Raw genomic sequence first — 13,184 nt, 5'->3', positions numbered from 1 at the left:
AACTAGTGAATGAATAAACAAACTGTAGCGTAATAGAATATTACTCAGTAACAAAAAAAAAAAAAAAGCAACTCGGATTCATGCAACAACTTGACTGAATCTCAAAGGCACCAGAATGAGTACAAGAAGCCAGTCTCAAAAGGTCACAATCTGTATGATTCCATTTATACACCACGCTGGTAAAGATGAAACTACAGCAATAGGGAACAGATCGGCGGTCGCCAAGGGTTGGGGATGGGGGGAGGTTGTGACTGTTAAGAAATGCCACGAGGGGGTTTTCAGGGCATTGCACAGTTCTGTGTCCTGATGGTACACAAATCTACCCATGTCGAAACTCACAGGGCTGTACACCAAAAAGTCGATTTTACTTTGTGTTAATTTAAGAAGGAAAATACATGAGAAGTAAATATGGGAAATCGAGTTGTAAATGTGGAGACTTTGGAAGAGCAGGTAAGTAGTGACTGTGCATGGGGGCACGGCAGTGAGAATCGCCAGAGGCTGCAGGGAGACTTCCCCTGCTGCATTCAGTGCAGGCGTCTCGTGGATGGATCGATCCACGCCTCTCAGAGCTTGATATTAACAATGATAACAATCATGACAACAGCAAAGGCGGCTGCAGCCTCCACCACTGGAGAGATGCTTGATTCATTCCCTTTTCACAAATAGCCCATGACGCATGACTTGTCCTCCTCTTGATACCAATGGCCAACTGAAGTTCAAAGAACTCTGCAGGCCAGCCTAGGGTTGCATGGCCCATCTGAGGCTGGCCCGACTCCACCGTGGGGCCGCCTGGGCCCAGAGCAGACGACAGGCCTCTGGCTGCCTCTTACTCACCGTCCCTGCCGCCGCTGCTGCGAGAATACTCATGGCCTACCCCGCTGGTCCCAAGAGCCTCCTACATACCGTGGCTGGCGATGACCGGGAGGTGTGGGCCAGGGAGTGTCTGGTGCTGTCCATCCCCCCATGGATGAGATAGGCTCCCGTGCTGGAGACGATGGGGCTCCCCCCGACATCCATGGTGATGCCCACCATGCTGTGGGAGGGGACCGCTGGCGGGGACGAGGCTGCCACGGTCACCTGGGCACCGCCTGGGGCCTCGAAGTAAGAAGCTGCGCTGCTGGGGGCATACATCTGAGGCTCGGGGTTGTAGGTGTAGGCCGTTCGTCTGTTAGAAAGAGAGAAGTCACGCATGGGATGCTGTCCCATTTAAATGCCTTGCCTGAGTTCATGAATATCCAGCCAAACATCATGTAAAAGCTGCAGCCCGGAGAGGCCAGACACACGGAGCAATCTGGACATGGCATATGACACTCAAACGCAGCACAAGTTCAGAGCCACCGTGTTGCAAAATCTTCAGGACCACAGGCTGACTCATCGAAAACTGACCCCTAAAAAATTCTAGGTCAGGTGTGGTGGCTCAGGGCTGTAATCCCAGCACTTTGGGAGGCTAAGGTGGGAAAACTGCTTGAGGTCAGAAGTTTGAGACCAGCCTGGGCAACACAGAGAGAACCATCCCTACAAAAAATAAAAGATTAAGCCAGGTGTGGTGGTGCGTGCCTGTAGTCCCAACTACTCAGGAGGCTGGGGTGGGAGGACTGCCTGAGCCCAGGACTTTGAGGCTGCAGCGAGCTGTGACCGCACCATTGCACTTTAGCCTGGGCAACACAGCAAGACCCTAGCTCTTAAAAATAAATAAAAATAAAACTTAAAATTCTAAGTGGATAAATGGGTCACATGAGGGAGCTCCTGTGTGGAGATGGAGCAGTTCTGTCTTGACGGTGGGATTGTTACACAAATCTACACATGGGCTAAAAATGCACAGAAATAGACACACATGCACACACAAGGGCACACACATGAACACGCAAAGCCACATGTACTCCACATGCAAGCACACACAGAAGCATGTGCATAAAGACTGGGAGAGCTGAATAAGGCCTGCGGGCTGGTTAACAGTTTTACCCCGATGTCAATTTCCAGGGTTTTCTTTTGTTTTGTTTTTTTGAGCCAGGGTCTCCTGTAGCCCAGCCTGGAGTGCAGTGGCAAAATCATAGCTCACTGCAGCCTCAGCCTCCAGAGCTCAAGTGATCCTCCTGCTTCAGCCTCGGAATACAGGCGTGCACCACCACGGTAGCTGGGATTACGGGCGTGCACCACTGCACCTGGCTGGTAGGTTTCCAGGTTTTGATATTGTCCTGCATGGTGTCACCACTGGAGCAAGCTGGGGGAAGGGTACACGAACTCTGTATTAATTTCAGAACTTCTTGTGGAGTCTCTGATTATTTCAAAACAAAACGTTTAAATAAATGAGATTGCATAAGAAAAAAGAATTTCTAAGTGATAACAATAATTCATCTAATCTTCCTTTAACATCTGGATTAAAGAAGTGACTATGTCGTTCAGACCGAAAATGTGAAGTTTTACTTGAGTAATGCAGCTGTGGTCAGGAGTGGCCTTCCCTTATTGGTGAGTAAGGTTTGTGATGCGTCCTAGGGGCAGGCCCTCTGGGTGGCAGGAAGGACCCCTTTGACCTCTCGGAGGCGTGCACTCCTGTACCCTAACCCTAACCCAGGGGGACGTCTATAACTCTGTAGTACAATATCAAAACCAAGACCGTGACCTTGGTAGGACCTACAGACCTTGCTCCAATATCACTGGTGTTGCATGCACTTATTGTGTTTCTGTGTGTTTCGTAACCTTCAACATCATGCTTTAGAGAATCGTATAACTCCACCAATCACAACCCTGAAGCCACAGCCAGGTTCTCGTGCACAGCCCCTGCACTTGTGAGGGGAGCATCCCGGCCAAACAGAAACAGACAAGCAGGCGAAAGGAGCCACATCTAAAGTAAAGTGAGCTGCAGGGGAGACGCATACTTTCCTGCCCAAGCATCACACAGTTACAGAGCAGAAAACTCCAGCGGCATTGCAACACGGAAAGTCAAGTTCTATCAACATTACACAAAGCTAGAGTTCAACAGAGGCGGGGGAAAAACACACAGAGGTGGATGGTTTCTGGATCTCAAAGACTGACTTCACAATGAAGAGTTAGGATTAGCCTTTTTTTTTTTTTTTTTTTTTTTTTACCCCCAAGACTATCTTTTCTAAAAGTAAAAAGTACAAAAGTCTGTGATTTCTGAAATCTCCACAGGGTTATGATGTCCTAATCCCTCACCCCCCACCCTGCTCCCTTTTTTTTGGACAGGGTCTCGCTCTATCAGTCCGGCATGATCATAGCTCACTGAAGCCTCCAACTCCTGGGCTCATGCGATCCTCCCACCTTGGCCTCCCGACTAGCTGGGAGGGACTCTAGGCACTCGTCACCATGTCTGGCTAATTTTAAAATTTTTTGTAGAGATGTTGCCCAGGTTTCTAATAGTGTTTTAATAGTATTTAGTGAACACATCACCAAAAGCATAAGGGAGAGGAATTTGTTCAATGCCTCCCCAGGTGGCAAAGGCTGGAGTCAGGGAGAGGGTTCTGGGTGTGGCCTGCGGGAGAAGCACGCACATGGCTCCATTCGTGTAGACGGCGTCTCCCCCTTCCACGTACTGCACCTGGGCAGGATACACGTGCTGCGCTGGCTGCACCTGAAACATGGGATATGCTGTGTTACCGCCCGTCGCGCCCTCATTTGTTGCCTGCAGATTATTCAGGCTAGACGTGTCTTCTATTGCCTTTATGAACATTTAGTACCAAATGACAATGTTCCCGCCCACAGTCGGCACGCCTAGAAAGACACTGAGGAGACAGTAATGTACAGACGACATATTCCAAACGGGCCCACACAGTTCAGGGAGCTGCGACTGATCCCCCGAGCTCTGCTAGCGTGTCTGTACGCCCTGGCTCCTCTGTATACGTGGGGCGGGACCAGGAGAATGACAGCGCCCCTCCAGTGCAGTGGAAACTAGAGTTGTGGACAGAGGCCCAGCCTTGGCTCACAGGACTGTCCCTGCTTTCTGGTTTTGTTTTTTTGCGACAGGGTCTCCGTCTGTGGCTCAGGGTGGCGTGCAGGCTGCAGTGTACAGGGGGCCAAGTGGATTCGACTCTACATGGCCCCAACACCCCCTGTGGGTGGCCCTGGTGCCCCTTCAATGGCAGAGAGGAGGGGAGAGAATGTGACGGTCTGAACAGAGTGGGAAGGAGCGGCATGCCTGGGAAGATGGGGCAATGGGGGGACCCCAGCACACCCCCGCTGCCCTGTCCTCCCCTCGCTGAAACATCAGTTCAGAGCCCCAGCTGACAGGCCCCGAGGGACTCTAGCCTGAGCAGAGCAGTGGAAGCCAAATGCTTTGCACATGGGACTTCAAACTCTCACCCCAGAGGGTATCTTAGTGGCTGCCTATGTCCACCGAATTTTGGGGTGAGAAGATGGAGGGCCACAGCAGTGGGCTTGCTCGGGTGTCATGGTGTCATGGTGACCTTGTGCTTGAGGCTGCAGGATGGGGCTGACCTGCCCCTCCCAGGACCACTGAGCATGGTATACACTTGTCCAATGCACCACCCCCAGAATCACAAGTTCTAGGGGTTAACATCTCTCGGGTGGTGCCCCCAGGGGTGGAAGTCAAAGGTCGAATTCTAGGAGACCAAGTGAAATGCAGAAGTTACAGAAAGAGCTGGGGCAGGCCCAGCACCAGAAAAGTGGTGGAAGCTTCTGGAATCATACATTAGTCTTTGTCTCCTCTCCATGGTGTCTCTGGGGAGTGCCTTGACAGATAGGAGCTAAGAGCCACTGGCCTGAGGCCCTGGGTCCACACTGGGCCTGTCTGGAGCCTTTTCCTTCCTGTGATCCCGCAACCTTCCTAGTTCTCATGGACACAGTCACCTGACAAATGCCTGTGAACACACTGCCAATCTAGGCAAGACCCTCTTGAAGAGTGGTGCATCCTCTAGGGCCTCAGGGCTCCTTTTAGGGAGGAGCCTGAGTTAACTTTAATTCAGGATTCTGCAGGGCAGAGTTGGTAAACTCTGGCCCACTGCCTGTTTTTGTAAATAAAGTTTTATTGGCACACAGCCACGCCCATTTGGTTGCGTATCATTTATGGCTGCTTTTGCAATACAATGGCGGAATTGAGTGGTTGTTCCAGAGACTGCCTGGACCACAAACCCCCCAAAATGTATAATTTGGCCTTTTCTGGAACAGTTTGCTAACCATGTTCTAGACTGCCCCCAAGCTGATGATCTGTGTTGCTACTCAGCTGGTCAGCCGTGCTTTCAAACTCTGTTCTTAGATCATTGAAATCGTCAGCAGCATTCCCTCCGTTGTGCCTGCATCCGAGGGTATGGCACTCACTAGCAGATGGCTCCTCCAGTCCAGAGCCCTTTGTTTCTGTCTGCATTTCTACCTGAGCTCCACCCACAGGCGTGGGGTGCTCACCGGCTCCCGAATGCTTGTTGAATTTCTGAATGAATGAAAGATCACCAGCTTTCTTGGCTTGTTGCAAAACTATCTGCAGTAAATGATTTTTTTCTTTTAATTGTACAGCTTCTGGAAAAGCCTTTTGGCTAAGAAACTGAAGCTTACAACAAGGAACAGCAGCCACAGAAAAGGATGCATGCTTCAGAGATTGTACCAGATCGCCGAGTGCTAACTGCGCCCCGGTGTGCATGGTGCTGCGGTGCTTGTCATTACCTGCTGGGGTACCTGCTGAACTCTGGGGAGGGAGATCGGCTGCATCTGGGCCCCTTTGGGAGCGGAGCTGGCTGCCTGGACCAACACCCTCTAAAAGGGAAGGGAGAGAAGGCCAGTTAGACTTGTCAGAGGTCAGTGCTGAGGACACACACAGAATGTAAAAGGCTGTCTGTCTGTTCACGTGCTCTTTATTAAAACATAGGTGGGACTGATCAGAGGGGACGGTGGGGTGATGGTCAGACTTGCACACTCACACTGACCTGGGCAGACACACGGCAGGTATGTGCAGGCACACAAACAATGCACATACATACACAAGTGTGCACATACACTCACCCCAAGCACCACACCTATGCACAAATTTGTGGACACACACACATGTATACACACACACATACACAGAAGCCCATGCACCTTCACCCGCCCAGGCAGCTTTGCCTCTGTGGGTCTGTAGTCTGCAGCAAGGTGACACTGACCGTCCCTAGTACAGAGGGGACTGCTGGGGCCCTCTGGACAGCCATCCGCATCACTGCCTGGGAGAGCACTCTGTGGCACCCCTCGCTTCTGCAGTATAGCCCGGACTTGTTTCCATTTTCTAATGAGGTTAATGAAGCCAGAGGGCTCAAGTACTGCTTCTGGCTACAGAATACTCGAGTGCAGGTGCCCTGTATCTGCGTCGCTCGCTCTCTGACCCCACTGCTCTCCGGCCTCCTAAGTCAAGTCTGCACAGTGTGACTTTGCTATTTTTCTGGGAGTACTGATTGGCCACACAAAGCTATGAAAACGGGAAGGGTCAAAGTGAACTCGTGTCGAGGGAGGAACAGGAGTGTTTTGTGTGTTTATTGAGAGCTGGGGCTTTAGGAGTCATTGGCTGCAGTGCTGTGATTTCCTGGCATGAACCGTGAATGTCACAGGTAGCAGTGACTGCCATATATACGTCACGAGGGGTGACGGGTGAGGACACACCATCCCCGGTGTTGCAGAAATGGAGCTAAGGATGAAGATGGTGCTAATAAGGACGCCAGTGCAAGGGCATTCCGATTCCAGGTGAGCTGGGTGCTGTGTGCTTGGAGAATTCACAGGGTCCTGGCAGGTCCTCAGAGAGGGACCACAGTGATGAAACCTGGGATGGACGTGGTGGCCGTGAGTGGCACTGAGACCTGTCCCCGGTGGCTGCTGCAGAGGAAGACAGAGTCCATGTAGGCCTGGGAGAGCCTGAGAGAGGGGCTTGGCAGGAAGACCTGAGGGCTGACTCCTCTTGGACACTTTCAAGTGGGCAAGGAAACATATCAATTAGGCCACAACTGCTGGCGGGGCGACGGCACCTGATCCCCACCTAAGACGGGCTTCCAAGACGCCCTCCCCACTGCCATATGTGCAAGAAATAAAAGGTAAAGATTCCTGACTATACATGCTACATCAAATAAATCGCTTCACTGATTGCCTTTTGGTTTTTGCTGAATTGAGTTTTTTTTGTTTTTTTGGTTTTTTTTGAGACAGAGTTTCACTCGTGTTGTCCCTTGTTGTCCAGGCTGGATTGCAGTGGCATGATCTCGGTTCACTGCAACCTCCACCTCCCGGATTCGAGATTCTCCTGCCTCAGCCTCCCGAGTAGCTGGGATTACAGGCATGTACCACCATGCCTGGCTAATTTTCTTTTCTTAATTTTTTTGTATTTAGTAGAGACAAGGTTTTTCACCATGTTAGTCAGGCTGGTCTCAAACTCCTGACCTCAGGTGATCCACCCACCTCGGCCTCCCAAAGTGCTGGGATTACAGGCATGTGCCACCGTGCCTGGCTCTGAATTATGTGTTTTTAAACCATAATCATTTCTTTTTGCTGTGCTCCTAACTTTTAGATTCCAGATCGAGGTGTCACATGGCCACAGCGGACCTCAGCACACGTGATGAGCCTCCAGCCTGTTTTATGTGGCCAGTGCCATTCACTTGGTATTTCTGTCTTTTTTATGGCTTATTTCATTCCATGGTAGAAATCCAGGAGCAGAGAGAGCCTTAATGTGAAAATTCTCTCTCTGCAAAGTTTAAAGAATATATTCATTCAGGTGCTAGATTCCATTTTGAACCAAATCTTAAGAATTCTAACTCATCTAGGCTGGGCGTGGTGGCTCATGCCTGTAATCCCAGCACTTTGGGAGGCTGAGGCGGGCGGATCACCTGAGGTCAGGAGTTCGAAACCAGCCTGGCCAACATGGTGAAACCTTGTCTCTACTAAAAATACAAAAATTAGCCGGGCGTGGTAGTACATGCCTGTAATCCCAGCTACTCAGGAGGCTAAGACAGAAGAATCGCTTGAACCTGGGAGATTGTGCCACTGCACTCCAGCCTGGGCAACAGAGTGAGACTCCATCTCCAAAAAAATAATAAATAAATAAATAAATAAAGAATTCTAACTCATCTTTTGCCTTTTTTTTTTTTTTTTTTTTTAAGACGGAGTCTCGCTCTGTCACCCAGGCTGGAGTGCAGTGGCGCGATCTCCACTCACTACAAGCTCCACCGCCTCCCGGGTTCATGCCATTCTCCTGCCTCAGCCTCCCTAGAAGCTGGGACTTCAGGCGCCCACCACCATGCCCAGCTAATTTTTTTTTTTTTTTTGTATTTTTAGTAGAGACAGGGTTTCACCGTGTTTGCCAGGATGGTCTCAATCTCCTGACCTCGTGATCTGCCCGCCTCGGCCTCCCAAAGTGCTGGGATTACAGGCATGAGCCACCACGCCTGGCCTTTCTTTTCTTTTTTTTATCGGTTAGGCTGGAGAGCAGTGGTATGATTATAGCTCACACTGGGCTCAAGCAATCCTTCCACCATAGCCTCCTCAGTAGCTGGGACCACAGGACGTGCACCACTATGCCTGGCTAAGTTTTTTATTTTTTATTTTTTAAAGACAAGGTCTCTATCACCCAGGCTGGAATGCAGTGTCACAATCATGGCTTACTGCAGCCTCAATCTCCCAGGCTCAGGAAATCCTCCCATCTCAGCCTTCTAAGGAGCTGGGACTACAGGTGCAGGCCACCACGCTTGGCTATTTTTTTTTTTTTTTTTTAGAGAAAGGGTCTGTTTATGTTGCCCAGGTTGGTCCCAAACTCTTGGCCTCAAGTAATCTGCCAGTCTCAGCCTCCCAAAGTGCTGGGATTACAGGTGTGAGCCACCGCACCCGGCCTGCCTTCTTAATAAGGCACTTCTGTGTAAAAGAGTCATTTCCAAGTACAAGAAAACCTCTACTGAAGGCTAACAAGAGACCAAGTAAGATTTGGGGCAGTGGTTTCTTTTCCATTCGTGACATCATTTCCTTGATGGGATCTTTTTAACAAAGATTGAAAAAGCCAAATACAGTCAAGGAAGTTGTGCCTATTTCAACAGCAGCAGCATTGGGGCTGAGAAGTCCATTCAGAAAAATACAGATTTCTCTCTCTGCAGATCCCAGCAGCCTTCAAACCCAAAGGGATCGCGTCCACGCTGTGGCCACCCTGTTGTTGCTGAGAGGCTGAGCGGCGGGCGGGCGCACATTACCTGTGGGGAGGCTGGCACAGGAGGGGCTGCCGCTGAGGGACGCAGAGCCACGGATGCTGGCGAATCCGCTCCACCCTCGGAATTCTGCATGCTCAGGTCTAAAGAAAGGTGGAGAGAGATTGGGTGGGCAAGGGTTGCAAGCACTGAAACCCCAAGAGGCAACTAACAAGTTCATGGGAGGGAAGGAGTAACCAGCTACATTCTTCGAAGTTGAAAGGCAGAGACCCTGGCGGTACTGCCTAAGTGAGGAGCTGTGGGAGCAGGCTGCACAACTGTCCCACACAAGGAGAGAGGGGCCAGAGAAAGTTTTCCAAATATAAACCCCAAAAAGAGCTCTGTCACCGCACAATGGCAGGAATTCCTCAACAGAAGGCTGGGACAATAGCTCTGTGCCCAAGTCTGAGCAGGTTGAACTATTTTGAAGGGCTCAATTGTTTACTCATTTCTCCAGCAAATCAAAAGCTCTGGGTGGGTGACTGCCATCTGGGGAGCTACTGCACCCCAAACGACAATGGGAGATACTCTAAGGCTGGGTGTCCCCACTGTGGCACCACTGACATTTGAGCTGGATACTTCTTTGCTGTTGCAGGCCCATCCTGGGCACTGCAGGGTGCTGAGCAGCCTCCCTGGCCTCCACCCCTTCCATGCCAGGAGCACTCCCCCTCCAAGCTGTGGCAATCACAGATGTGTTCAGATATTGCCAAGTGACCCCTGGGGGGCAGCGTGAGAACCACTGGCTAGCGAGAGAAAAGGTGATCGCAGAGGGAGCAAAGAAATGGTACGTTTTATCCTGGGCTGGATAAAAGCCCTCACGGATTTTGGCAGTAAGTAAAAACTGCCTTCTGTTCAAAGCCATCTTTGCCCACAAGAAAGTATAAACGTGTATTTCTTTGCTGTCAGAGGCATACATCTTTCAAAGAGGTAGTTTAAAAATTCTATATGAAACGACTCATTTAATATAGTGGCAGATAATATAAATTTGTTCCATGAAAGTGCTAAAAGTCAAACAGTCTTCACTTTTAAATAAACAATCGGCTATGTCGAGCATTTGAGACATAGTTAAGTATACACACTTAGGTAGGGAGGTGGCTTTGTGATCAGGCACACCAGTCCCCCGTCCTGGCACCAGCTCTGAGCATGTCACCCACCCAATGTGGGGTCTCCACGGCTCCTGCCTGCTTGGGGCAGTGAGGACTGAACCTCAGGCATACATCGTGGTGCACATGACATAGAACACAATAGACATTTGCTAGAACTTTTCTGTTTCTCTATCACCTCCAGAGTTTTTCTCTCTTAGAACGAGTGAAAAAAAAAATTTAAGCCTTTTAAAAATGAAAAGCCGGGCGCGGTGGCTCACGCCTGTAATCCCAGCACTTTGGGAGGCCGAGGCGGGCGGATCACGAGGTCAGGAGATCGAGACCATTCTGGTTAACACGGTGAAATCCCGTCTCTACTAAAAATAAAAAAATTAGCCGGGCGAGGTGGCGGCGCCTGTAGTCCCAGCTACTCGGGAGGCTGAGGCAGGAGAATGGCGGGAACCCGGGAGGCGGAGCTTGCAGTGAGCTGAGATCCGGCCACTGCACTCCAGCCTGGGCGACAGAGCGAGACTCCGTCTCAAAAAAAACCCAAAAGACAAAAACGAAAAGCCAAACTTATAATAGATTAAACTAATTTACCTAAGGAAAGCAGAAAGGGATGTGTGTGTTTGAATTCGAGTGTGCTGGATCAATCACATCTGTATTGTTGGGGACTATTCTCCGACCACCACCACCCCACCCCCAATTCCCCTCCCGAATACCTTTGGTGCGACCCAGAGACCCATGGCCAGTGCCTCGGGATTTTTCTGTTCTGTGTGAGCCTGACTCACTTCTTACCACTAGATGGCCCCAGAGCCACACGGTGATTGGCTGGGGCGTTAACTAAACCTTACACAGCCTGCACCTCCTACCTTCCATTCTTTCAAAAGATTGTAAATTTCCCATAGTGTATTTCCTGAGTCCTCAACTCATTCTTTCTGTGTTTGACAGACCTGACCTTTGGAATTTTTCTGTTGGAAGCTGCTTGTATTCACAGTTTCCTTTAAATGTTTAAATCAGTCATTTGCCCACCATCCACCATGCTGTTCCCATCTGAAGCCAAGTGGGTAGCGTCAGTGATACTAGAAGGAGACGATTTGACTAGACCTCTTTGTGAAAGGAGTCCACCAGTGATAAAGCGAGAAGGCTGACTTGACTAAGACTAGGTCCTTGTTCCGCAGGTGGAAATAATTTTGCTCCAAACTCCACATCTTATTTAAGTAAGAAGAGGCCGTGAGAGTGTTAATGGTGAGACCGTAGTCTGTCCACCATGGCCAGAATGCACCTTCCAGAATGCAGGTTATTCCACATCACAGGCATTTATACATGAATGTGTTCCCCTAATTTATTTTTATTATTTTTTATTATTATTTTTTTTTTTGAGATGAAGTCTTGCTCTGTCGCCCAGCCTGGAGTGCAATGGCATGATCTTGGCTCACTGCAACCTCTGCCTCCCAGGTTCAAGTGATTCTCCCGCCTCAGCCCCTTGAATAGATGAGATTACAGGCACCCACCATCATGTCTGGCTAATTTTTGTATTTTTATAGAGACAGGGCTTCACCACGTTGGTCAGCCTGGTCTCAAACTCTTGACCTCAGGTGATCTGCCTGCCTCGGCCTCCCAAAGTGCTGGGATTACAGGCATGAGCCACTGCGCCCAGCCTGTTCCCCTAATTTAACACACTATTTACCACGTGCTGTCTTATAGGTCAGACCAATGAGTCTGTGGCTTTTCGCCTGCGGGCACGCCCCAATCCACAAATGCTTGGGTGCCAGAAAGCATCAGCCTCATTATCCTGAAGGGTCAAAGGACAGAGTCCTGAATGCTGGGGTGTGGAGATTCTGGAAGAGAGAGCCACAGAAGGGGTGAGCCCCCAAATCTTCCTACAAAATACACCTGAATCTTTGGCTAAGCAACTACACCACAAAGGTGTGGGGGAGATACCAGGGATCTTGGGGAAAAACCAGCAGTGCAAAGATAAAAAAATTAAGTGAAGACTTCAGCTGCTGCCTGTTGCAGGAGGGAGAGTTTGAATCTAGCCAAGTCACTTGCCTTCAGGGGAACTCAGCTGAATCTACAGATTCTATAACACATCATTAACGATGTCCAGGACCCAGTAAAAATCATGAGCTACGAAAAGAAACAGGAAAGTGTACCTACACTCAAGAGAAAGAGTAACAAATAAAAGGAAAAAAGAAAAGCAGTTAATTATAAAACCCAAGATAATCCAGATGATATAGATAGCATACAAGGACTAAAGCAGCTACTAAAAATAACTTCAAGAACTTAAAGGAAGTTATATACATAATGAATGAACATATGGGAATCTCAACCAAGAAACAGAAAGTATAAAAGGTGAACCAGGCCGGGCGCGGTGGCTCATGCCTGTAATCCCAACACTTTGGGAGGCCGAGACGGGCGGATCACAAGGTCAGGAGATCGAGACCATCCTGGCTAACTCGGTGAAACCCCGTCTCTACTAAAAATACAAAAAATTAGCTGGGCGTGGTGGTGGGCACCTGTGGTACCAGCTACTTGGGAGGCTGAGGCAGGAGAATGGCGTGAACCCAGGAGGCGGAGCTTGCAGTGAGCCAAGATCGTGCCACTGCACTACAGCCTGGGTGAGAGTGAGACTCCGTCTAAGAAAAAAAAAAGTGAACCAAATAAAAATTCTGGAGCAATAACTGAAGTAAAAACTAGATGCACTCAACAGCTGGTCAGAGATAATGGAAAGAGTTAGTGAACTTAAAGATAGAAAAAAAGCATTTACCCAATCTGAAGAATGAGGAGAAAATATATGAAGAAACATGGATAGAACACACTGTCTAATATATAGGTAAACAGAGTCCCAGAAGACAAAAAGAATGTAAGAGAAAAAAATATTGAAAAATGGCCAAACATCTCTACATTGGGTGATGGATATCAACTTAGAGGTCCAAAAATCTCAACAAAC

The 13,184-nt window shown here is 49.3% G+C and overlaps 1 protein-coding gene across 5 annotated transcripts in view; it reads right to left on the bottom strand.

Moving 5' to 3' along the window:
- Positions 1–13,184, bottom strand: part of RFX2 (regulatory factor X2) — a 118,957-nt gene that overhangs the window by 45,142 nt on the left and 60,631 nt on the right. For all 5 annotated transcript variants that reach the window (XM_003914743.3, XM_003914742.3, XM_009193282.3 and 2 more), the window contains 4 exons: positions 9,156–9,253; positions 5,632–5,721; positions 3,510–3,589; positions 904–1,165 (listed from right to left, as the gene is read on the bottom strand). In XM_003914743.3, coding sequence (XP_003914792.1) covers positions 904–1,165; positions 3,510–3,589; positions 5,632–5,721; positions 9,156–9,245 — 522 coding nt within the window. In that variant the 5' untranslated portion in view covers positions 9,246–9,253. The remainder of the gene's footprint in view (positions 1–903; positions 1,166–3,509; positions 3,590–5,631; positions 5,722–9,155; positions 9,254–13,184) is intronic.

This window comes from Papio anubis, chromosome 20 (assembly GCF_008728515.1).
Source record: "Papio anubis isolate 15944 chromosome 20, Panubis1.0, whole genome shotgun sequence".
Lineage (NCBI taxonomy): Eukaryota > Metazoa > Chordata > Mammalia > Primates > Cercopithecidae > Papio > Papio anubis.
Note: the sequence above shows the minus strand (reverse complement) of the source record. Positions and strands in the feature narration are given on the sequence as shown.